At 30.7% G+C, this 26,548-nt stretch overlaps 3 protein-coding genes across 4 annotated transcripts; all 3 read right to left on the bottom strand.

Annotated features, from left to right (window-relative positions):
* Positions 1-354: 354 nt before the first annotated feature.
* LOC100810772 (uncharacterized) lies at positions 355-6,928 on the bottom strand. Of its 2 annotated transcripts, none has more exons than XM_006594708.4 (8): positions 6,782-6,928; positions 6,537-6,627; positions 4,025-4,144; positions 2,805-3,920; positions 2,656-2,719; positions 2,184-2,323; positions 1,771-2,082; positions 355-871 (listed from the first exon to the last, which is right to left on the bottom strand). In XM_006594708.4, the coding sequence occupies exons 1-8, from the start codon at positions 6,811-6,813 to the stop codon at positions 581-583; spliced, it is 2,166 nt and encodes a 721-aa protein (XP_006594771.1). In that variant the 5' UTR covers positions 6,814-6,928; the 3' UTR covers positions 355-580. The 2 variants fall into 2 exon arrangements, with proteins under 2 accessions (XP_006594771.1, XP_006594770.1); XM_006594707.4 differs by having other exon boundaries at positions 4,019-4,144; positions 6,782-6,927.
* A 7,554-nt stretch (positions 6,929-14,482) lies between these two features.
* On the bottom strand, positions 14,483-19,560 carry LOC100778161 (thymidylate kinase-like protein). The gene is made up of 7 exons (NM_001289323.2): positions 19,428-19,560; positions 19,304-19,361; positions 18,642-18,998; positions 15,967-16,078; positions 15,779-15,838; positions 15,210-15,314; positions 14,483-15,026 (listed from the first exon to the last, which is right to left on the bottom strand). The coding sequence occupies exons 2-7, from the start codon at positions 19,339-19,341 to the stop codon at positions 14,910-14,912; spliced, it is 789 nt and encodes a 262-aa protein (NP_001276252.2). The 5' UTR covers positions 19,342-19,361; positions 19,428-19,560; the 3' UTR covers positions 14,483-14,909.
* Positions 19,561-20,566: 1,006 nt separating this feature from the next.
* Positions 20,567-24,548, bottom strand: LOC100777623 (cytochrome P450 72A68). Its single transcript, XM_006594705.4, has 5 exons — positions 24,014-24,548; positions 23,280-23,497; positions 22,380-22,624; positions 21,531-21,918; positions 20,567-21,159 (listed from the first exon to the last, which is right to left on the bottom strand). Exons 1-5 carry the CDS (start codon positions 24,300-24,302, stop codon positions 20,728-20,730), a joined length of 1,572 nt encoding a protein of 523 aa, XP_006594768.1. The 5' UTR covers positions 24,303-24,548; the 3' UTR covers positions 20,567-20,727.
* Positions 24,549-26,548: the final 2,000 nt, after the last annotated feature.

The raw sequence follows: 26,548 nt of genomic DNA, 5'->3' as shown, positions 1-26,548 counted from the left end.
AAAATGATTCTTAGACACCTTATGTGTTATTTGACATCAAATAAGATAAAGAAATAGTTATATAGAAGAAAAAAAATATAGGTATAATATAACCGGCTATAGAGAGAAATGATAGTTATTAATGGGGTATTCATATATATCATTATTCTTAATAAAACCGGCTATTTAACCTTTTTTTCAGTTGTTTTCTTTTTTAATGGAGGTTTATTAGATCAAATTAAAGCAGCACCAATTTACAAAAAAAGAGCTCATGTTATAAATTTGCTTACCTTTTTTTTTTTTGCTAAATATGAGAGAAGACAACAAAACATAATAAGCAAACACACATAGGGCAGAATACTATGATCAGTGATCTTATGTCAAACTAACAAGGTGTTATATTTTTATTTGCAACTATATACAATTATGGGCAGGCAATTGTTCTATATGTTCATGAAAATAAGAGAGCAGATATCAAGAGTCAACTATTGAAAAACAAAACATAAATATGGCAGTAAGAAAAACATAAATGTGTCATTTGGTGTATCAAGCCTCAAAATTTGGTTTATCCAAGAGAAATGTTAGGTTCGGGTTTGTAGCCTCAGGCAATACTTACACCTGATGGTTTGATCGCTACTGGAGTTGTTGCTGGAGGCAGCAATTTATCAATGTCCTTTGCTCCAACTTTAGCAAATTCTTTGACAAGCATGTTCATATATCCGGATAAAGAATCCTTGAACTGCTGTGAGCAGCTTCTGTCTCCCTCATCAACGTCCTGAACCCCTCCTTTGACCAAACACCCAACTTGAGCACCTTCCATGTATGCCTTACATGCCACCAGAATATCGCTAGCTCGGTTGCAGAAATGCCCCTTAACAAGGTCCTCGAAATTCTGAAACCAAAAATAGAATTGAAAGGTTAATTTTGAACCCACAAAAAGAAAATAGAAACAAGTTTGAGGCAACAATCATTTAAAATATGCATGTGTGTGTGTGTTTGTGTATTACAGCACTTATTCTTCATTCACATGATCCCCATTTTCCATAGATCAATGAAGTAGGCATATGTTGATAAGACTAAGGATCCGTTATTAGTGATGACTTACAATGAATAGTTAAAGTCAAGAAACTACAAAAGCACAAAGATGTTGAAAAGCTAACTAAATCGAACAAGGTAAGGAGATACAAGCAGTTCCTCATAGGGATAGGCAAATTCTCCACCCCTCGGGATCTGCCGCATTTGAGCCCCTAGGTTTAGGAACTTTTAATCTAGAGGGATGGGGCAAAAACCATCCCAAAGAACCTTATTTTAACTTAGGGTATCCCATAGCCGAGAGATAGAAACTAATCTTCCAAAGTACTAAGATCCATTTACGGTACTGAAATCTCTCAGAGTACATTTTGGTACAGGGCCTTATGTGGAAAAATGGCCAAGACAAGAGATCTCAATTACTGACGAATGAAAACCTGTGTATAACTTATCCTTTCAACAAAGTAAAGAAGACACTAATTCGCTAAAAGAAGACATCGAGCATTTTCTTATATGTAATATGCTAAGTTTATTCTAAAATTTTACATTTGATTCCTAGATTATCTAACACTGTATATTTCTTTTTCTTACCTTCCACTGAAAGGCAAAAGCATGCCTTGGCATTGCTTCTTTAATTGCCCCCCACCCCTTCCTTCCTCCCTCCCCCAAAAAAATAAAAAATAAACAAGGAACTACCAAGTGAACAATGCAAAACAACCTTGCTAGAGATATAAAAAATCGAACCAGGACTAGAAATCAAACCTTTGGAGGCTTTCGTATCATATACATCATTGTCCTCAATGATAGAATGAATGTGTCCTCATTATACTGAAAAGACATCTTTTCACCATTTGCTGAACCACTCATGTGTGCATATCCAGGTTCATTAAAGTAAGGCTTAGTATTCAGGATTAGACCTTGTATAGATACCAGAACCTGGAGAATTGTTGACATGCCTGGAACCCACTTCTCATTTTTGCTGCCGGACCAGGTGTTAAGTAGACTAAGGCATACTTTGCCACAAGCATACAAATTTGGGTTGAGCCGAAGACCTCCAGAGTGGTAGTGGACTTTCTGCCATGAAAAGATACCCCTTGTGTCAGACTTCGTTTTAAAAGAGTGAAGTGTGAACAATAAAATAATGCGAGTCAGAAACAGTATCCCCAACCACATACCGGCGGTACATTGGGATAGGCACTGGGAAAGAAAACATCAAAAAAGAAAAGGCCATCATGATAAGGAGTCCCTTCTGCTCCAATAATCACAGCCCTTAAAAGATCCATCCTTGATTCATAAACTCTGACAAATATTGAAGCTGAAAGGGGCAAAAGAAAGAGTCAGAAACAGTGAGAGATTGAGCAAGATGCCAGTGGCAGGTTGCACTTTATGGTATTCAGAAAAAAATGTATAGTTATTTCTATGTGTAACTTCCAATATCAGAACAAGTATCGGAACTCTTCTGAATAAAAAGTCAATAACCATTATTCTATAGGATAAATCATAAAATCAGCCAAGACAATGATTGGAGTTCTTTCAACAAAGCTCTATCAAAAAAATAATAATGCTTGAAAGTATTTAAAGACTAAATTGGATATGGCAAGAAAAATAGTACAGCTATTTGTAACAGGAATACTGAAACAAACTCACCTGGCAAATCCTTCTCCAAAATCCTCCACTCTTCCTGGATTTTTTTAGCCCAATTCTTGGGAGGCTGTTCAAGAAATAGGTTCATGGTAAACCCAAATAATTAAGCTCAGAACTGAATCAAAGAGTGAAATAGCATTTGAAAAATTTACCTGATGCATTGAAGAATTACTGCGAAAAAAGTGATGGTCTGAAGTGTCTTCAACAGTGTCAAATTGTTTAAAACTTTGGAGTTTCCTCAGAATTTCCTCTTTGGCTTCATCCGATATTGTCACAATAGGGCCATCCACAGTTTTTCCATCAAATCCATCTCTGGCAGAATCGTTAACCCAGTTGTTATCAAACACATGCTCCGGATGGGCAACAAGAGGATCAAATGGATAATAAATATGATTAGGAATATTATTAAGATGAGTAGAAAATGGTTTAGTATTATGAGAAATCTTCCACCAAGTTTTTCCTGATTCTATTCCTGGAGGATACAATGATCCATGATGTCCAATGAAAGTTGAATGGGATGAAATGCTACTGCCAGCTTCCTTCTTAGCAGTTTTAAATTGCCCCCAATATGGCAGCTCACCTGCATGTGGCAGCTTCGTGGCCTCTGGATGGTAGTTAAAACCATGGTATGTTGAAGCAGGCTTCTTTTTACTATGGAAAGGCCTCGAAAACCACTGAGACTTAGATGACTCCACTCCTAATGAAGCATTTGAAGTACACCCTCTGAGTTTTGAAGTAGCTGATTTCATCTTAGAAGGGGCAGGTTCAGAAAAAAATTGAGAAGACAACTCTGCTCCGGAAGAGTGATCAACATTACCCATTTTGATTGGAATGTTAATAGCACTCCCTAAAGATGCTTGAATTTTAGAGTTAGTTGGCTCTAATGACAAAGAGGGCTGAGAAGAGGGTGTCATGGGACTTTTATTAGCATTAGATTGCATATGATGCCAAGGATACAATGTACTATTTTCAGTCTTCTTTGAACCTACAACATAGTCTGGTGGCAACCAAGTAAAAGGTGCTTCAATTCCAGGAGGTATATCCACATTATCAAAGTGTTTCTGTAATAAAGCATACTCATCTACATCCATATAATCTTCCGACAAAATATCAATGTAGTCATCATCGTCATATGATTGATCAGACCCATGACCATCAATGTTGATCATATTATTTGACACTGAAGGAAAATTGTTAGAAGATGCAATCCCACTAACTGATCCAAAATTTTCCACACCAGGCAGAGAGTAAGTATAATCAGCCGTTTTCTGAAAATGATTTCAAGCAAAATGTCAGTTATTTTCATGTTGGAAAAGATACTGTACATCTGACGCAAGAAACAACAAAAAATAAATCTTATACAAACCACAACTTGATGATCATCATGAACGGCGTCAATTGTCTTCCCTTTGTTACTATTATTAACTTTTTCACCAATTATCACTACATCCTCAGAGTCGTCATCAATGTCAATCACATCATGCAAAATGACCTAGAAAAGTAAAATTCAATTATTACATGTGAATAAAGACAATGTAGACTCATAGAAAGATTCATAAAATAGACAAAAATAAGAGGAAAATATATAAAAGAAAACAGCAATGCTTATGAGGTTTTCAAACTGAACAAAAGCAAATACAAACCATAGTAAAACAATCTTCCCTTGTATTTTCAATTTTAATTTAATTATACTAGAGAGTTGTTCAATGGTATTCTTCTGTTTTGTGAGAGCACTAGTACCCCTTAATAATTAGTGGTTAATATTTGCCCATGTGTCCCACTTACTTGAAATATAAATACAGCAAGTTATTTGTGTATTTGTAATTCAATTAAATGGGCTCAATGTTAAATATTGGCCCCTAATTTCTGAAAGTACTGGTAGCTTCATAAAAACAAAGAGTACGCATGGAATCTCCAAGAAAAAATCTCCCCCATATTCTGAAAATCAATACAAACCTCCCCAAACTGAAATCATACCTTTGTAAACCTAGTAACCTACACAAACCTCCCTTGATTTTTCTTTCTTTGTTAAAAACTTCCTCTTTAGTAAAAAGATTTTTCTAGGTTTCCAAAATAAAGGGGACAACTAAGTAGTCAGGAAAAAAATCCAAGGCAAGTGAGGGTGATTTAATAAAAAAAATATATATAATTACACTGGAGAAGATATCAAAAAAATGATCAAGTTAAAAACCTCACATACAGTAGAGAAAAAAACAAAAAGAAATATATGTTATTACAGAAAGGGATTCCTCACTTTCCTTTTTACTTTTCCTACAAACACAATGTTTTGCTTGTACCTACTATAACTACAACAAGAGTACAAACTGTATTACAATTTACAGGTTAACCACACAGGCCCAACAACTACAACGTTCATACCTTGAATGAAAGAACAGAATCACATACAGTTGTTTACACATAGGAAACAGGCAGCATAATAGAAAAATGAAGAAAGCTAAAGTTCCAAGGAAAAAAACAAATGAATGAAACACAAGACTGATACCCAACCCACAAACTGTTTCATTTTACAATTTCCTAAGAGCAGTGGCTAGAAACATTTTCATCTGCAACGGACTTGCACATAAATGACACAAAAGTAGGCCTTGACTAGTTCATTGTAATGCCCTTTCACAATCAGATGATGAAAAACAGTTTATGCATGACAAGAAAAATAGTACAGAAGTATCCAATTTGCCATTCCAGGGCTAACTACAGGTGAGACAAACAGTACAACTATTGTGATGATAACAAAACCTTATTACACATGCATATATAAGCTCTACTGTCTTGATTTTAACTTTTTACAGCAAGATATTACTGTTTTATTCAAAAGTCCTTAACCAATCAAGAGAGGCAATGTAACTCACTCAATCAAATTGACCTTTCTGATGGCCCAGGTGCCTATTAGACTAAGAAGCACGAAGAGAAATAAACTAATAGCCAGCACAAATTAGTATAGTCTATCGGACCTAGCCATGAGTGAACAAAAAAAAATACATTTTAATTTTTCCTTGGTTTGAGACAATAATTCATGGAAATGCATTAGACACAAACCCAATTTGCAATGGCATACAAATTATCCTTGAAGGCCGTAGGAAATAGATCCAATCATAAAAACCAACCCACTGCCAAGTTTCCCTCATAACACAGCTCGCTTAACCTTATTATCCTCTAAATCATACCAAGAAAATATCACCAGCAATTCACATGCATAGCACGCATATATCGCCACAATAGAACAACCTGAGAAGAAATAACCATGTGATTTGGAAGTTTCTCAATCACATGAGACATCAATTATCAATTATTAGGTACACTGACAACACCAGGGAGAAAAAAAGATATGATCAGACTAAAGTTGCAAAAAATAAATAAATAAACAGAAATTTTAACCAATGTATCGTCCAAAGACTATTTATAGCATAGTAGTTCCTTTTCCATTCCAAGGAATACAACAAAAGCCCCAAAACTCCAATCCCTTGGTAATAACAACGTGATCATGACCATAATCCACAACATGGTAAAAAATTTACAATGTCAGAACGCACACGTCACACTAAACCCATTCCATTTCCAATAACAAAACTCACATGCAGCAACAAACACGAAAAGGTTGTCTCAACGACAGCAAAAACAGTTACTTTGAACCAGAAAAGGGGAAAAAATTGTAACAACTGAAAACAACACACAACACAAACACAAACACAAACCAAAACAACACACGATCATGGCTGAAAAGCGAAAACCCAGATTTAGAATCTTCAGAAAGATCAGAACTTTGAACGAATCGGAGACACCCATCAGAGAAAAAACGATCAAACAAACCCCCCCATGAATTCCCAAAGAAACAAAAACGAAACTTTGAATCGGTGGAAAGAGCTTGCCTTGTTCTGCTCGCGGAATCTTGGAGGGTGGTGAATTGGGGGAGGAATCTCGATGACGTCAGGGTCCATGGTGCTCTTCGAAGGTTCAATCCTTTGGTTATTTGTTCCACAACAAGAACGAAGAAAGAAAAAAATAAAAAGAGTGAACGTTCACGCGGGTGTTATATGGTTATGCAGAACATGAGAAAGAAAGAGAGAGAGAGAAAGTGTGTGAAAGTTAAGTTAAAAATTGAGGAGAGAGAGACCTTAGTGTTGCTGAGTGGGGGCGCGGCTTCATTAATCGATTGGCTTCTGAAAAGAAAATTCAAAGGACTTGAGCACTTCTACTGTCGTACAAGTGTGGAAATGTTTGGATAGTATAGCAGTATATTTTAGAAGACAATGTGTGTCAACAACCTTTTGCATTGTTGGGTTTGGTTACAAAGAAAAGTGATGGATGTAAGAAAAGTTTTAAATTTAGATTGATGAAAGAAAAAAAAAGAAGGAAAAAAACAAAATTTTGAATTTATTATTTTTTAAATTTTTATTTTATTTTTTTCTATTGAATAGAAGAAAAAGTTTTTGTTATTTGTATATTTTCTTCTCTATTTTTTTTATCATGCATATTAGTCAAGGTTATGATGACACTGATAAAGATGTAAAAAAGATGAATAATTAAATTTTTGTATGTAAATGCAATGATAAATTGATGTTTGAAAAATTAAAAATATAAATTTAATATATAAATGTATAAAAAATTTGACAAATTAATTTGTCATACTTTTTACATATTTATAAATAAATTTATATTTTTTTATTTTTTATGGATCAATTTATCATCATGGATTAATTTAATTATCACCCTAAAATAAATTATAAAAATTTATTAAAATATCAAGAGCTCATCTTTTATGTACCTTTTTGTCTGTTCGGTTCAAAGAAAAAAAAGAGAGAAGACAAAACTAAAAATTTAAATTGAGAAGAACATTGAAAAGGAAATAAGATTTTGAATTTTTATTTTTAGAAGTCATTTTTTCACTTTCTCTCCAACTAAACAAGATAAAATATATTTTTAATTGTTTTTCTTCCCAACCAAAAATGTAAAGATTTTTATAATCATAACTCATAACCAATTAAAAAGTATTTGAAATATGATCTTTAAATTATTTTTCATAATTATAATAGTTAATAAATTTATGATATGTAATAATATGTAATTAAATAGTAGTATAATTAAATTTTTATTTTTAATAATTAATATTGTGCTATATTTTATTTTTTAAAATATATTGAAGACTAAGATTTAACATTGACTAGTAATTTGGCCTGTGTAATTTACTCGACAATTGATTTATTATATAATTAATTAAAATTTATTATTAATAATTTTATATGATTTGGAGAAATTAAAATTTAATTTAAAATATCACTATGTTTGCTTTTTATGAAAACTAAAGCCATGTTATTATAGCATTTTGATGCATGGACAAAATAAAATGATTGTTTGATATATTTATTATTTTATTTTATTTTCTGCTGCAGTTAAAATTTGTTATTTTTCTCACAGTACTTCTTTTTTTAAAGGATTCTGACAGTAGTTCTAGTAAATGTTTGAATATACTTTGATTATTCGAAAAGAGAATTTGTTGATAGTATAAAAAAATTATATTTTATTAAATAAGTTTTTTTACTGAACTAAATAAAAAAATTATATTATTATCTAATTTTACATTATCTCATAGTTAGAGATATTAATTTTTATAATAATAATTTTAAAATTCATTTTTTCAGAAGTCAAATTGTAGTAGTTTAAAGTGAGACAGAGATTTCTTTTATATGACTTCGCACGTAGACAAGTCGGATATATCATTATAGATTACGTCGAAGCCAGACACGGCTACTTTCAGAAACAGACACCATTTCTCATTTATTTACTACTTTGCCATCATGGCTTCGATATTTTTTAGCTTTTACTATATCCTATCTTGTGTGTGCCCCAATCAAATAAAAAGTGTATGAGACAGCTTTTGTCACAAAGCTAACCTTCATTACAATCTTTTGGTTATAACTTGGGGCTCAAGCTCAATTATCTTCAAGTTTAATAATAAAAAAATAGTAGTATTTGTTATTATTACACCAAATCTATGCAAACTTTGAAATTTATTTTTGAAAAATGTTAATTTTTTTAATGACTCAAACAATCAATTATTTTAAGAAAAAATAGATTATACATTATGATAGTGTAGAAGTTTAAAGCTAACTTTTATAATAATTAATTAAAAATTATTTTAATGATAATTTATTATTAAATAATAATTTTAAATTTATTTTTATACTGTATGATAATTAAACTCTTATTTTAATTACTTAATAAGGAAAAAATAAATGTTGAAAAAAAGGGAAGTTTTGGTTCCAATCCAGTTTTCTCTCTTAGGATAATAAAATTTATAAAATAAAAAAAGCGTTTTACAGGGGTTTAATATTTTTTTTTCAAAAGTACAAATTTATTTCGGTTATGTTTATTTTTTTTTTACCAAAAAAATGTGAGAAATCTAAGCATAATACAATACTAAGATTTGTGTTTATGGAATACAATACTAAGATTCTGAAACTATATTTTTGTTCAATTTATAATCAAAGATATCTTCAGTTTTTGGCAATATTATTTGAAATTATCAAATATATATCTGTATGTACTAATATGCATAATTGATTATAATTTTATGATAATTCAAAACTTAAAATTTGTACATTTTATTTCAACATTGTAATGCGCGGACTAAAATTAAATGGTATTTGTAAAGATATAAAATGTATTTGTTCTTTTAAATTTAATTTTATTTTCTTTGGAGTTTATATTTTAAACAGAGGCTATAAATAAATATTTTAAATTAATCAAATTTATAATTCAACTTAAAAGAAGTATTTCATAAAAATATTAGAATATTAAATGCCTCGTGCTTTATTTGCACATTATTATTTAATTATATATTGTTTTTATAAGTTTAGACGTTTAATATTTTAAGGAAAACCGAAATATAAATACCTTATGTCACCATTGGAAAGATATAAAATTATTTCTACAAATTAGTTTATAGTAAAAAAAATTACAAAAATAAGTTATTACTCTCGCTGGGTTGATTAACCAGTACCATTGGTTAGGCACTCGTGGTTGATATTCTCCATCATGACACAATTTTGTTGATTTTCTGTCATCATTTGATACTATTCAATACAACACAAATATATATTCACATATATTCCTACTTCTATTATTTTATTTTATGCAATTTGAGTTCCAATTTAGTCCATGATTTTGAGTTCAAGTTTACGCCAATAATATATACTTTTAGGGTGCGGGCCTTGCACCATGCATAATTAATAAGGACCATAAGTCTAGGGGTAGTTGAAATAAAAGTCTGTAAAAGTGTTCCATAACATAGCTGATTATATATTTTTCCATGGTAAAAAAATACTTATGTTGTAAATACTGTCTCTAGTAGTGCCACTTCTTTTGCCACTTGGCATTCTAGATTATGACATCCTAATGCTGATGTTATGAAGCTTGTATTCAAACTTTTTAATATGCCTAATATGAATAAAACATGTTATGACTTTTGTTCACACTGTTACAAAAAATTATATAAGTTTTATTAAAAATGATAATAAAAATTAAGAACAGTAAAATTTAAAAGGATAAAGTGGATGAAATTAGTATTAATTTATTCTCTTTTTAATCTTTTACAACTATTTACATTTATTTTAAAAAAAATCTAATGAGAGAAACATCTATTTTTATGAAAAAAAATATTTATTCAATATATTCAAATAAAAAAAATTTACTTTATAGAAATTATTGTCTCCATTACCTTTCATGTAGATCCATCACTGCACATAGTGGAAACAAACCTTGATTATGTTATCTCAGGCTTCAATGTCTCTTGAATATTGTGACTATGTTGTAATTTTCAGTTTTTACTTTGTAACATGTCTTACCTTCTATTATGCTGCTTATCAACCAGATCTTGTAATTCTCCCAGCTTATCAATATCATCGACCTCCTTGTTTGCTTCCACAATCCTCCCATCAAAATCCTCACCGTGTTGTTTAGACCATTCCTTTAGAGCTCCTTTAATACCTTTCAATTTCTCATTCAAAACAAAAGGTTTTCTTCCCTTTACCTTTAATTTTGACCAAGTTTTACGAGAAAAATCATAATAACTTGGTATTTGTTTTCAGCAATTCAAAACTCGAATAAGGAACTATTTTGACTTTAATAAAAAAAATGTCATAATTACAATATCAAGGTTTAATTAGAATTCTAGGGCACAATTTTATTAACAATTTTATCTTTATCTAGTTTTGTTTACTTTATAAACATATTCACACATGCGCCACAGTATACTACTATCTTTTATCCAAATATACTTATAGTTGACCTCCCTTCATTTGAATCATTACACGTTCAATGTTATTTTCAGCATCTTTTATATTGAAAAATATCAAATTAAAACTAGTTCCACGCTTTGCATAGTATTGGTCTTATTGGAAAATAGATCAAGATTGTTGTTGTAACTAAAATAAGCAATTGTCATGCATCTAATTAAGATAAGACAATGAAACAATTATAATAATGTCACCATGTGTTGTCCTATTAGAAAAAAATCACTTAATCTTAATAACTTTTTTTCATGTTTGCGCATCAAAAATTAATTTGATTTATTATCTTCGTCAATAATTATTAATTGTTGTATTATAGCTAAAAATATGTCCAGAAAAATAACAAATTAAAATTGAACTATTCGCTTTGTCAATAGTTCTTAGTCATAGAATATTTTTTTAAAATATTATTAGAAAAGGTTAGAGACAGTTATGGAAACATTTGAGGATGGAGACATTTGAGGATGGAGGAAGTGTTTGGGAGGTTGAGCCACGGTGTGACGGAGTTCCTCTTTAATGAGATTATTGGAGTAATCTCAATCAGTTAAATTGAAGATACATTCTCTATTTTTTAAATTAAGTCCAATACGATCTCATCAACATTGTATTAGAGAAGGTCAAAGACAATTAAAAAGTCCGTGAAGATAGTGTGTGGGAGTTTGAGTCACGGTGTGATCCTACTTTTTTTTCCTATATTATATATGTGTTTGACTATTGTATTTCTGATATCTTGAGGAAGGATGCATCTTAAACTCATGGAATATCTCTTTACGAAATAAGAAGAAATCCCAAATAGCCAAATTGAAGATACAACATCATCCATTTATGAATTTGAAATTGAAGTCCAACATGATCACATCAACATTGGGGATTTTGAAAAATTACTATTAAATAATTAGAGAGACAGGGAATATCAAAATTTAGCACAGAATAAATATGTATTTATAAATTTCACATGTAGGAATATAATACTCTAATATAAGGGACAAGGTGATACTTAATGTAAGTGTGACATTCACGCTTTTGGATTGATACAAAGTTGTTCAATGGTTATTTTGTGACCAAATTTTGAGTTCCAACAATTATTATGTTATTTTGTGATTTTCTTATTGGTCAACAATAAGATTACATCATAATATACAATAAAATAATACAATATTTCTTATCCATATATAATATCTTAACTACATATATTATTCGTATTTTTTCACACAGGACGGATAGCAAGTAATGAAAATGTATAAGTAATGATTGTGAATAATCATGATAATGGGGGCAGGACAAGGACATATATGTCATTTCAAATTAAAATTAAAATAAAATAATTTTAAAAATTGAAATGTATTTTAATTTTATTCAAATTTGTAATTATTTAACACACAAAATTGCATAAGTAATGATTGTGAACATACATGACAATGGGGCAAGGCAATGATGTAGGGATATACGCTAGCTTGGTTTGGGTATGATGAAACCTATAATCAAACCCAATCAAATTTAAAGGGCTTGTTTGGATTGATTTTCCAAGATTTTTTTTTTTAAAAAAAAAATCCAACACAAACCAACTTGTTTGAAAACGATTTGGATTAAATTGGGTCAATAGATCAAAATATTTTTTTTTCTTTGTTATTTTTTATAAATTAGATTTTTTATTAAATGAAATACTAAATACATTACTTATAATTGTCATGTGTAGTCAAATAGTATAAAAAAATCAGTGAAAAAATCATATTATTATCATCATCATCATATAGGCTAACATAATATGTTAAATATTATGTAAAAATTGAAATATAATAAACAAGTTCAAGCATCACACCCACATCTAACAATCCAAAAACTAAAATTATTATAACATAGCCTGAAAATTTCAATGTTTTCTCAAATAGTCAAACGAACACTGAAACTTCAACTAAATGTAAAATAGTTTAAAATAAATTAAAAAGTAAAATAAATTAAGTTGGGAGTTAAAATCTTAATTTTATGAGTGACTAAGTGAAATCATGACAACTAAAAAAAAAGATGGTCTCACTCTTAGTTTTAAGTTTCATAATAATAGTAATTGATTTTTTTAATCAAAAAATATATATTACATATAATAATAATAATAATTTAATATAAATTAATAGGTCAATGGACCGGATCATCAGATTAACGGATCCAAATATTAAAATTCATGACCCAACTCAAAACTTAATAAATTTAAATAGCTTGAGTTAGATTTGACTTAAATACAAAAATATCCAACCCAAATAATTTATAGGATGACTGGTATCCATGAACACCTCTACAATCATCATGTCCTTTTCTCATCTCTTTGGAGAATAAAAATTATATATATATATATATATATATATATATATATATATATATATATATATATATATATGTGTGTATATACTTATGGATTTTTGTTTTTGTAGAACAATAATTTTTGTTTAATACATATGATTGCATGTGTTTTCTTTGCTTATCAAATAAAAGCTTATCAATCTTCTTACTTTTATTTGATAATTTGAGTTTTAATATAAGAAAAAGGAAACTTGAAGCAACTTAATAATTTTGTTGAAAATTCATGTGATATTAATAAATTAGTAATATTTATTCATTGTTGTTTTACCTTTTTTATGTCGAATTTACCTCAAATTAGCTGTGTATTTAATTTTTTATTTGTGAAATCAATCAAAATTACAACCAATTAAAATTTAATTTTTGTTTATATATTCGTTATTAACTATGATTGATTTCACTTTTATCAATTAAATCAATTGTTTTTTGCCCTTAAATATAAATCAATGAGTGAAATGATAAATTTTTTAAAGTAGTAACTATTTAAAAAAACTTTATTTTGAGTTGGTATATTGGCTTCATATCAATTGATGAAAGTGCATTTAAAATATCAATTCAAAATTTAAATAATTAACACATAATATAAACTGATTTTCATGGAATCAATCAGTTAAAAACTGATTTAAGCTATAAAAAAAGTCACTAATCACAGATAAAAGTTAAATTTTATGTTAATTACCAAAATAATAAAGGACACGTATGGGAACATTCTAATGAACATTTATGAATTTGTTTCATTTTCAAAAATACTTTTTGCATTCGATAAAAACATATTTAGAAGTCAGCCATAAAATTTATTCATTTTTAATTCTTAAATGAAAACATTATTACTGACACATAAATGATCAGTAACACTTTTTTTTAAACAGAAATTTGTTACAACTTTAATATAACATTATTGAAAATTAAAATAGCATTATTGTTTTCTTTCAAAAATCATAATTTGAGAATGGATTTGAAAATGAATATATTTATGTATTTATTATATTACAGTTTTTAAATTATCTCATTAAAATTAATTTAAAAAAATATTAGAATTATTTTAATAAAAAATATGTTAGATTTAATTCTTAAAATTTATTTCAAGTATAAATTGAAATGATAACTTCAAAACTTTAAAATAAACTGACAGGCCTGTCCCACCGGTTATAAAACTAGATATAAAATATCAAACACTTGAGGCAATAGAATTCATTTAAAGGCTATCCAATTGCCAATAACTAGGTAACATATTAATAGATAAATAAACTCGTATCAATTTGGCTTTTCCCAAAATACTTTCCTACTAGTTTCACAAGCATTAAACACTTTTGAGGCAGTCCTGATGTATAGTTAAACTTCAGTGAAATTGGGCACATAAAATCTGGACCTCATCAGGGTTACAGAAAGCTGCTGCATCACATTTGTTGGATCAGAAAATTTTCAATCCTTCCAGCTTGAGCTTGGGCATATTATAAATTTCGAGGCTTTCTTCAAATTGCTTCGCAAACGAATTAATTTGTGATTATAAGATATAAAAAAAGAGCAACCAGAGTTACACAAAAATGGGTTTTGGTGTTCAAAATAATACATCTGACATATTTGTTCTCATGTATCAAGGCGTGTCTACTTCGACCACAAGGTGGAAAGGGGCTTCCCCTTCCGGCATTCTGTGACACAATCAAGAACAATCTCTTGCAACTGTTTCTCCACATCTTCTATGGGTTGGCAAGCATCAACATCCTGCATCAAGCCAGTGGAAAGAGAAGGAAACAACCAAAAGAAAAGGTTTAGCATGTGGTTAAACCTATAGCATGGAGCTAATAGGAACAAAAATCAGGTATTGCCACTTTAGACTGACAGTAACAACAAAGCATTAAGATAAATGCTAATTTAGGAGGAAAGACCACAAAAGCAGTTAATTACCTTCCAGGAAACATCATGAAGAACTTTGTACCAATCAGCAACTTTCTTCTGAAACTCCAGCTTTTCATATCTCTCACCTCCATACCCTCCTCTTTCTGCAGCTTTCTGATGAAATTTATAGAGAATATAAATGTAAATAAGCAAAAAAGGGTCATATACATGAAGCAAGCTCTTACATGCTAACCAATTAGCAGTGAGAAAGATCAGAAATCCAGGAGCATGAATTTTATAAACAAGATAGCACAACTTATCTATATACCACACCCTTATAAGTAACACATAAAACTTTTTTTGTAAATTAACCCCGCTCCTCTCTCTGTTTACTTTAAAATCTTAGAACCCAACAGCATATTGGAATATAGAAAAGGAAGCAGAGAAACACTTTCTTAGAAAATAAGCATGGTTTTATGGAATACAAACTCTTCACCTGCAAGAAAGAAAATAAACTAATGCAGACGAAAATTTGTTTCTTAATTGTATTTCTGAAAAACAAAACCGCTTTTAGACTGTCTTAAAACTCACACATCAAGTCACTATTTACTGGCCACGCAGCTATAAGTGTTGCATACCTCTGGAGATATGTCAAGGTATACTACCACATCTGGTGCTGGCAATCCAATCTCTGGGACCTGCAAAAAAATAAAATTCACCATTTACAAATACTCAAATAGAGAATGAACATAAGTAATTAAGTAACTCTAAAGTATACTAGCAAGGAAGATCTCCTTAAAGTCCTCAACCTTACTAAATCTTTTACCTTACACCATTCAAAATCAAGTCCCTTGGCAGATGAGAAAGCCACCCCAGAATAAGAATAACGGTCAACAATGAGGGTTGTTCCAGTTTTCAGTTTTGATTCCATCAATGACCTGCAAGGAATTACAAAACTTGATTGATGATATTCAATTGTAACCTTGTAATTTTACTGCTCATCAAAAGTAGTGGAAAAAAATATCCAAATGGATTGAGGGCTACAAAACCCCCAGGCTTTATCAGCTAATAAGCACTGTTCCAGGATATATACATAACACATAAAGTCATGACATCACCACAATATTGTTAATGGCAGATGACGGTTCATGGCGGAAAGTCAAAATCCGCCATAAAAATATGACGGATGGCGTAGCGGAAAATGACGGATGTTATGGCGGACAAAATATATATATATATATATATATAAACTCATTGAAATTGAAAAAAACAAAGGATTGCATTCAAATAAACTAAAAAAGTTTCATGAGTTCATGCAATAATCAAGTACCAACACCAAATAAACTCATTAAAGAGTTCAAAATAAGAAAATGATAAAAACATAATGCAAAGTGCAAAGTGAAGGTTGAGGCTCTAATCATCTTCTCCAATCCCAACATAATCATCTTCATTGTTATCATATGGTAATGGAGCATCTCCCTCTCCCTCTTCCCCATCAGACGCCTCAAAATTGACCATGATTTCTTCTTCTTCAGATTCAGCATCAATATTCTCCTCAACATCTAGATCCTCATCATTTTCTTGGACTGCTTTTTGCTTCCTTGATGAAGATCCAACAACCATTGCCTGTTTTTTTAGAAGTTTGGACAGCAGCAACACTTGTTTTTTGCTTTTTCCGCCTAGTATACATCCTACACTCTCCAACCCCCGAAGCCTGATACACAGTTGCCCAATTTAGAGCATCATCATCTTCAAATACCAAATCATTTCCAGCATCATTATCATCATCTCGATCCATCTCTCCCACGAGCCATTCATTGCATACATCAATATCATTAAGAGAAATTGGATCAATTTCATCTATTGCATTATATCTTTGCTTCTATTGTTGGTTGTATTTGTCAAACACCAAATCATGCAACCTCTTGTGCTCAAGTCTATTTCTTTTTTTGGAATGAATCTACAACATAACAAATAAATGTTGATTTCAATCTCAAATATACTCCAAATAAAACTTGATCATCAAAATTAAATAAAATTAAAAAGTATAGTTAGAGTTTTGTCACAATTACTTGTTCAAACACACTCCAATTTCTTTCACATCCTGAAGCACTGCAAGTCAAACTCAAAATTTTAATAGCTAGCTTCTGCAAATTTGGAGTTTGTGACCCAAACATTCGTCACCAATATGCTGCAATACCAATTACCAACCAAGAGCATAACTTAGAATTCTGAATTATAACACTAATACATAAAAAAAAATAGTATGATAAAAGTTTCTTACTAGGAGAATGGGTTTTCCTTTGAGCCATTGCAAAGTCGGAACCAAAGTGGTCAGCACCAATCTTGTAAAGATGTAACTCGGTTAGAATTTTTTGTTGCACATCAAATTGTGGAATCAACTTCTTAATGCACTCAAACAAACCATTGGTGACCTCAAAATCAAACTCCAAGTCAGTGTTGTCATAAAAGAACTCTGAATTTAAGAAGTGGGCAACTGCATGCAATGGCCTATGAAGCTAACAATTTCATCTTTTATCAATGATTGCAAACACATCTTTGTACTTGCTTTCATTGTTGTTGAAAGACTTGATAATTGTTTCTTTTGCCTTGTCCATTGCTTCATAAATATAGCCCATGGCTGGTTTCCTTTCACCATCCACAAGACGAAGCACTTTCACAAGTGGAACCATGACTTTAAGAGTGTAAACCACACTATTCCAAAAAGAATGCATGAGCACTACCTTTGCAGTTTCTTTTCCCTTAGGCTCCTTAGAAGTAAACATCTTTCTAATACCGGGTAGGGTTGGGTCGGGTCAGCCCAACTCCTACAGCGGACAAAAAGTAAAAAAAATCCGCCATTTCCGCCACCATGCCACCGCTATTCGGTGGCGTTTTTTTGAAAATCCGCCATGGCGCCGCCATGGCCGCCATTTAACAACACTGCATCACCAACATCATAACTGCCATATATCATGTAGTTACTTCACAAGTTTGTACTAGCTTCCCTTGAAGCTAAAGCTCAGCTTTCTCGAATGAATATGTCACAATGTGCAACATCATGCATTACAAAAAGTTAAGCTAGAAGTGATGCAACACAGCTTGCTTCTGATTACAAAAGGCACATGTTCTTATCATATAAGATGTTGCTAGTTTTGCTACTAAAATCATTATGACAACTCGAGTTTTTCATTAAAGGATTTAAATGCCTTTATCATGGAATGGTTTAGTTTCCTGCTTTATACCCCTACTCTACTGAGAAAATTTATCCACTTTCTAGGTAGACATGACCATTTGTCAAACATAAAATATCATGAATCAAGAATTGGCTATATTTATCTTATGCTAACCTTTTCCAACCCATTATCTACATTCAAACCTGCTAAGCACCCAACCATCCAACCACAAGCTACAAGTTTCCAAAAAATTATCAGCAAAACTCAAATAACCATAGTTCAGATTTTCTGGAAAAAAACAAAATAGAAAAAGAAGTGCAGAAACCTCTTTTCCCAACGATTAGCGCTGAAGAGGAGATGAATAGTATGATCATCCAACTGAGATGTGTTAGTTAGATAGGCAGATATCATTTGCCCAACATTTGTAGTTCTGTCGGGAAATCTCCATAATTCAGCAGAGATCCCTTGTCCCTCCAAGAAGGACACTAGCCTGCTACACTGAGAAGACTTCCCAGAACGATCCAAGCCTTCTAGGACAACCAAGGCACCCCTAGACGCTTTATTGTTGCCCTCTATGCTATGATTAAGATTACTTTCCATTCTTATCTTCGTAGGAAAACACTTGGAGGAGAATTTTACTTGAAAATTTAATGGCTTCTGCAACACTAACGCTCTGAAAATCCTGCAAAAGGAAAAACAGTCCCTATAGAAGCAGAAATAAAAGGAGAAATATAAAAAAAAAAAAACTATTTCCCACTATCCTTTAATCCATCACTCATAGACACGAGTGCAACTACTAACACTAATAAAAAAAAAAAAACATTTTCACCCATTGGACCAAACTCTCTTCAGGGTCAAGTAAAATTCAAAACATATTATAACCAAAAGAGAGAAGCCCTATATTACAACCATTGTATCAGCAAAATTTTTTATAAAAATTACAAAACATCTTTACAGTAAAAAGCAAAGGAAAGAAAGAATTCTTACAGTGACTTGGAAGCTGTGACACAAGTGCCATAGATCATATCCTCACAAAGCCCTTAAACTGAACCAAAAGCCAGAATTAATAAACAGAAGAGATGAAGAAGAATAAATAGGCAGGGATTAGAACCTGTAAGCTTATGGTCATTTTTCGCAAGGAGACGCTAGCTATGGTTTAATGTCCTGAATTAGGGCACGTGGCATCACTTTTACGCGTCCTAAAAACCCTCAATAGGGGTTGTGGCAAGTAGGAGAGACTAAAGTGGAGTGGTGTAATGCTTCAATCGAAAAAACCCTCAAGCTACAACTACACAACAGAAGCATGTCATGTGGGCTTCTCTTTTTGTCACGGCCTCACTTATGTTTCAGCCCAATACTGCAATATCACATTGCAAGCCAGACTTTAGTTTCCCGAGAATAAAATCTAAGGTTGGAAATCCTAGGATTTTACTAATCTTAGATTAGGAATCTTAATTTCTTATCTTTGTTATTAATTTTTTTAAAATATTCTTGAAAAATAATCAAGAATATTTTTTTAATAACTTTCTCACCTAGAAGGTCAGAATCTTATTTCTTTTTTAATTTTAATTTTTTTTACTACAAAAATAATTCGGTACTTAAATCTTCTTAATCAAGAACTACCTTGAAATAATGGTGATAGTGACAAACGCACCTAGGAATAGATTTGGTCACTTTTAGGCGACCAATGCTTTCCAAAGGATCACTAACTTTCATATCTTGGAAGGGAATAACAATTGGAGAAGAAAATTTGGAGAAATTTAAAGTCCTTGAGAGGGTTAGAGTTTTCATATGGCAAACCACTCATGTTATAATAATATGATTGTTATAGACTATGCAATTTATTAAAGGAATCTAACTTAATTAGTTGAAGAGAATGTGTAAATCTTTTAAATCTGATGATGTTGTGTTTAATTCTTACAAATAAATTAAAAAAAATTATGCAATTTAAATGTCATAAACTAGTTATTGGTCATGGGCGTCTACTTTTCTAGGGAATAACTGACCTAGATTGAATTTGGAAGAGTTTCTTAAGAAACAATGAAAAAATGAAACAGTTACAAAAGCATTAAGCCGGCATCTTATGTCATGCTAAACAATTATTGGTCATGGGTGTCTATTTTTCTAGGGAATTACTGACCTAGGTTGAACTTGGAAGAGTTTCAGAAGGAACAAAGAAACAATTACAAAAGCATTAAGCCGGCGGCATCTTATGTCATGACTCATGATAAACAACTGCAAGCTGTGGTGTGACAGTAACACTAATGACTTTTTAAATTGTAGAATATATCCTGCTGCCATGGTACATCAATAGCATTTCGCAACACAAGTAACAATTAGTCTTCTACTATTATTGCATTATAAACTTTGCAGTGCGAAATGCAAATCAAAATAAGGGTTATTATTATATTTTACATTTCAACTTTACGTAAAATGACATGAGCGCCATATTGGGGCTGAAGAGTAATCACTGTAAACGGAGCATGAGTATAAGCTGGAGAAAGTTCAAATGAGAAATGCTGTAAGATCATCGACAAAGCCATCTTTGCCTCCAACAAGGAAAAGTTTTGTCCGATGCATATTCTAGGACCCCATCCAAATGGAAAAAATGAAACTCTGCCATTTGTCGCTTTTGAAACCCCTTCTGAAAATCTCTCAGGATTGAACTCTTTTGCATCATCACCCCAGAGTTCACGGTCATGGTGAACCATAATTATTGGTAAGGAAACTTGCACTCCAGCAGGTAATGTTAGGTTTCCCAGTTTCATATCTCTGTGAACACTTCTAGTAAGGCCAATTCCTGGTGGGTATAATCTAAGAACCTCATACAAAATCATGGTGACCTGTTACAAAAGAAATACCCTTCAGTTCTTACCTTTAAATAAGTGATTCTTATCTTTCTCCACGAGGTCTTTATGCTAACAGTGAGTATCAAAGCCAAACTATTCAATATCAAGATAATAATGAGTCATGTTTGGATAAACTTCATAAGTATTCATAGGACCAGAAAAATGAGTTAAAATGAGTTGAACTTCTCGCATAAACTAAAATCAACATTTATGAAGTTTTTTTCATTTAACTTCTCTCTCAAGTTTGGATAAACTAAGGTGCATGAGTTGATTTTAACTTATGAAAAAGTTTGATCCATTTTATCTTCTTATTTTCTTCTCTTACAAATACTTATTGTAAACTTTATCCAATCTAGATCACTTACAATCTTAAGGTGACTTAGCCCATCAAAATTTGGTGCTTGTTTGCCAAAGACTTGTAAGACTTCCTCCCTTGCACGTGATTGCCAATCAGGGTACCTACTTAACAACACCATTGTCCAAACAAGTAAAACTGAAGTGGTCTCTTGCCCTGCAAAGTAGAATAACTTGCATTCCTCGATTACATCATTGAGATTCATTCCAACATTCTCATTGTTTCTGTGTTCTTGTATTTCCTTGTGATTTGACTCCAGAAGTATACCTAACAAGTCATCCCTAGTAGCTTCACCTGTCTTTGGTGCTTTCTCTCTCTTCTTAATCATGTCTGTAAGTGAAGCTTTTATATATCTATCAATTTCCTTCATTCTCCGATTGGTTGCAGTAGGTACAAATCTGCAAGTAAGCAGAATCAGAACCACTCTTTCCCAAATTAACTAGCCTTCTACTGTTGATTTGTCAACATGAAACATAGTTTGATTTTTATCCATTAAATTTTTTATAACAATTTGTAATTGAGACATTACAAGTAATCTTCAAATTACAACAAATGATAAATGAATAGGCTTTGAAATATAATGAGTAGATTCTTAATGAGAAATGTTGCTTGCTAATATTTTTGTTTAGGATGAAGCTTTTTTTCTATTTAAGTTGCAATTGAGAGCTATCATGTATTCCCATCGAGAAACATTTGGTAAATTTGTAGTACAAAACAAATATATATGATTCATAATGATAAATACTATTTGGTAATCACTATTTACTTAATGAAATGTGTGGTAAGTTTAGTTCAGTTAAATAAAACTCAGTTAACAAGGTTAGTCTATTGAACACTCAAATATACATATTAGTCTTACCTCCATCCAGGGATGTAAACTTTCATGATAACTTTCATTGTAAGTTCCGCTAGCTCTTTTTGAAGTTGAAATATTCTTTTTCCTTCTTCAAAACTACTTCCAAATGCTGTTCTCGCAATAACATCACTAGCTAAATTTTGAAGGAAAGGCCAAACATCCATTTCACATGATCCATCATAAGACAACATTCCCTCCCACTTGATAATTAGATCATTGCAACTTTTGAAGAATATTGGTAACATAATCTGTGGTGTAAAAATCAAATAAAAAGGATTTAAAATTCCTATGTCAAACTATGCAGATAAATATTCAGACTTTCTCCTCATGTTACTTATTTAAACCAAATTTTTAGAATTTGAGTTTCAACATTTTCAATCTAGTAAACTTGTAAACAAATTACTACATAGTATATATTAGACACCAGATGAATCAATGAGCCTAATTCAATTCCAATAACTAATGCGGGAACTTCAATACATCCCTCAAGCCGAGGATCGAATATCTTGAGCATAAAGTTTGCAAGATTAGACATTTATGGGTGGTCTGATAACGAGCGGCCAAATAGGCCAAACAACAATAGATTATGATACCATCTTAGAATTTGAAGTTAAAATAGTGTATATAAGTGGAGACAACTCTCACCACATGAGATAGCTTTGGGGTTGACTTAAGTCCAAATCTAAATTCTAAGACACTAATATTACTTGCAAAGGTATATTTTGCAGGCTAAACTAATTAACTCAATGAATTTAGCTGACCAAATAAATTTCTTAAGCAAATGCATTTGTGGGGAGAAGAATTCTTCCGGTGCGAAACACACATTAAAAATCCAATTTCCGAATGTTTTTCTAACATCAATGTATTCGACAAAAGATCTTCATCCAGTAATGGAAAACTAACCTTCAATTTTTCTAAACTGAATGCAGGATTAATTAATCTTCTGTGCTTGTTCCATTTTTCTCCATCATAGTTTACAAGACCAGTAGCTAGTAATTTGGCAAGTGGATTTGCTTCAGGCTTTCGGAAATCACTGATCTTGTTAAGTACATCTTTGATCAGCTCAGGATCTGTGAGGGTCACCCTTGGTTTTGGTCCAAACCAAATAAAAGAATTCTTGCCTACATACCATCAGCATAGTACTTTATATCAAGGCTTAAATTTAAAGATAAATAAGAAAATAAAGAAAAAAGAAAACACAGCAAATTGAAGAGAATGAGCAACTTCCTTTGTGTTCTATTTGAATTTGACAGGAACTGCAAAACAAATATATATAATTTACAATAATTAAAAAAAAAAAGTGGCTCATAAATCAAATTGGGTGGGTATAGCTGCACACCATATACACAGCTGACAGCTTATCTTTGATTTTATAAAATCTCTAAAACATATATTCGCATTTGCATAAAAAAAAAAAAAAAAAAAACTTAACAAACTGTATAAGGAACAGTAGAAGAGATACTATCAAGGAAAAAAAAGAGTGGAGGTTACATGGATTATAAAAAGTCAAAGTTAAAAAACATAGATAGATTGAATTATATAGTAACAAAATAGATAACACTAAAGAGGCAAACAGTAGATGATAGTTGCAAACAAAGCACCTCCGGTTGGAGATGCTCTAAGAAACAAAAGCATACCATGTTTGAGGACACTCTGATGCAGATGTGCAAACACACGTGGCACAATATCATGGGAGAGATTCATGGGTTTGGATCTTGCTTCCATTTGCAACTTCACAATCTCCTTTAAGTCCCCAACCAATATCCTGTAGGGGTTTCCTTGAAGGCCTTGTTCCCTTAGGAGCCTCTCTAGCCTCTTTGGCCTTATCCATAGCCAATTCAACATCCTCCATGCCCATGATGTTAGAGCAAGTATCACTATCACAAAAACTATGCTTGAACTTGTTGTGGCCCATGGTGCTTCCATTTCTCACTCTTGGCTTGGTGGGGGCAAAGATCATAAACACACAGGAATTTGATGAAGGAAGAAGATTCATGGAACCATGTGTGCTTTTTGCATAGTTTTCTTAGTCAACTTATGCTTTCCATTAGTTTCCAGGTTCCGCCAATTTCCAGTTTCTGTCTTCTTCTGAATTGTACTTCATATGATGATTCGGGATCTTTTCCTTTAGCTTGATTTATTCAAACATTTTTTTATGAGGAAATGTTACTTGTTAATATATAATTAGTTTTTTTTTTTACTTAAATTCACAACCTAACAGTCATTCTTTTCTACTTTTATAATTAAACCAATCTTATATCTCTTATATTCAAACATATTAAAAGATTACAATTTTAGACAACTATTTTCAAGTTTAATTTTAATTATATTCGATAAAATTAACTAAAAACTAAAAAACTTACTTATAAGCTAATTTATCAGAATTAAAGTGTTTATTGAAATTAATTATTAAAATAATGAAAAATATAAGATAATATAAAAATAATAAAATTATAATTTATTTAAAAAAGGATAATTAAATTTTTTTATAAAAGATAAATAATATAAAAAACATTATAAATTATTTAAAAAATTATTTATCAAATAATAAAATAAATAAAATTTAATTAAAAATATCTTGTTAAACATAATTTATTTGAAAAATTAATTTTAAATTAAAAAAATTATGATAATTTTATATCTGATAAAAAAAATTAAACAGAATTTTATTATTAACTTTATTTTATAATAAAACATAACATAAATTATATTACTCAAATTTTTAATTTTAATTAAAATTAAATTCATAAAATTAGTTTCATTTATAATTAATTTTATAAATACTCGCCCAAAAACACCGTTAATAACTCTAGAAGGTGAGTTTTATTTTTTTGTTTCTTTACTCAAAGTGATCATCTTCACATTGAGTGGGACCCGTTGAAATTTTTTTCTCTAATGTGATAAAATTAGTAAATAATACGTGAAGGATTCAAATATTGTTAGGTGTAGACCATGCAATGCACGTGACCAACAAAAGTATACACTGACACCATACAATTTTTAGATATTAATAAAATATATATATAAAGACATTAATAATTTATTCATTGCAAATATTTTTATTGAAAATAATTCAGTAAGCTTAACATTCTTTCCTTTTTCCTAATTTCCTATAATAAAAAAAACATTATAATTTTAGAATTTAATATCTATATACTTTAAGATAATTATCATTTGTTATCTAATCACAAATCATTAATTAAATTATTTTAAAATAATTATTTTAAAAATAATAAATTTATCATGATGAATTATAAGTTATTTTTATATTGTTATTATTATAAGTTTCTTTCGCAATTGTCAATAAATTTTTAGTTTCACTAAAACAAAATCTTGAAGGACAACATAACAATTTTAAATTTGAAGAAAATTCAGAATTTTTCAATAAATATATTACTAGATATAAATAAAAGGCTTTAATAATCTTTTGGTCATAAGTATTTTTTTTCTTTTCATCCTTTAAATATTTGTGTTAATTATAGTTTTATAAAGATTTTTTTTATGTTTTAATCTTTACTGTTACATTATTAATAAATGTTGGTATTTGATAGTGGTGACTGAAATAAAAATCAATAAATTTTGGAGGATTAAAACCAAAAATGAAAAACTTTAAAAGATTAAAAACACTTTATTTTATAGAAATGGATAAATTATTTAGACCTAAATAAAATTTCAGGGAAAAGTTATAGTGCTGAAAAGATCAGTTATTGAAATTGAACTTTTTCAGAGTAGACTAAAATTATAATTTCATTATTAAACTAACTATTTTAATGCTGATGAAGATTTAAATTATTTATATTTTATAATCCTTAAGGACAGTTTTTGTTGGATTATTTTATCAAAATTTAATTTAGTTTATCTTAACCTTTTGTGTTGGGTTGAGCACTTGAGCTTCCTTTATCTGGGAAAGGGTTTCACTTTATTTGTTTTTTAACTTTTCGGCCTCTTTAATGCATTTATAAAAGAAATTCTCATCTTTGCCCCTAGTGCACGGGCTGTGGCCTGTGGATGATATAGTCCACCAAGTGTTGCATCCCTTTGCTGGGCCAACCATAATTTGAGCCCACAACCAGGTAAAAATTGGGTGTTGCTAGGTGCACCCAACATTTTTTTTAAATACCAAAAATGCCCTATACTTTTTTCACATTTGTGATGGATGTGTGTGAGGGTGG

Source organism: Glycine max, chromosome 13 (genome assembly GCF_000004515.6).
Source record: "Glycine max cultivar Williams 82 chromosome 13, Glycine_max_v4.0, whole genome shotgun sequence".
Classification (NCBI taxonomy): Eukaryota; Viridiplantae; Streptophyta; class Magnoliopsida; order Fabales; family Fabaceae; genus Glycine; species Glycine max.
This window is presented reverse-complemented; position numbering and strand designations above follow the sequence as displayed.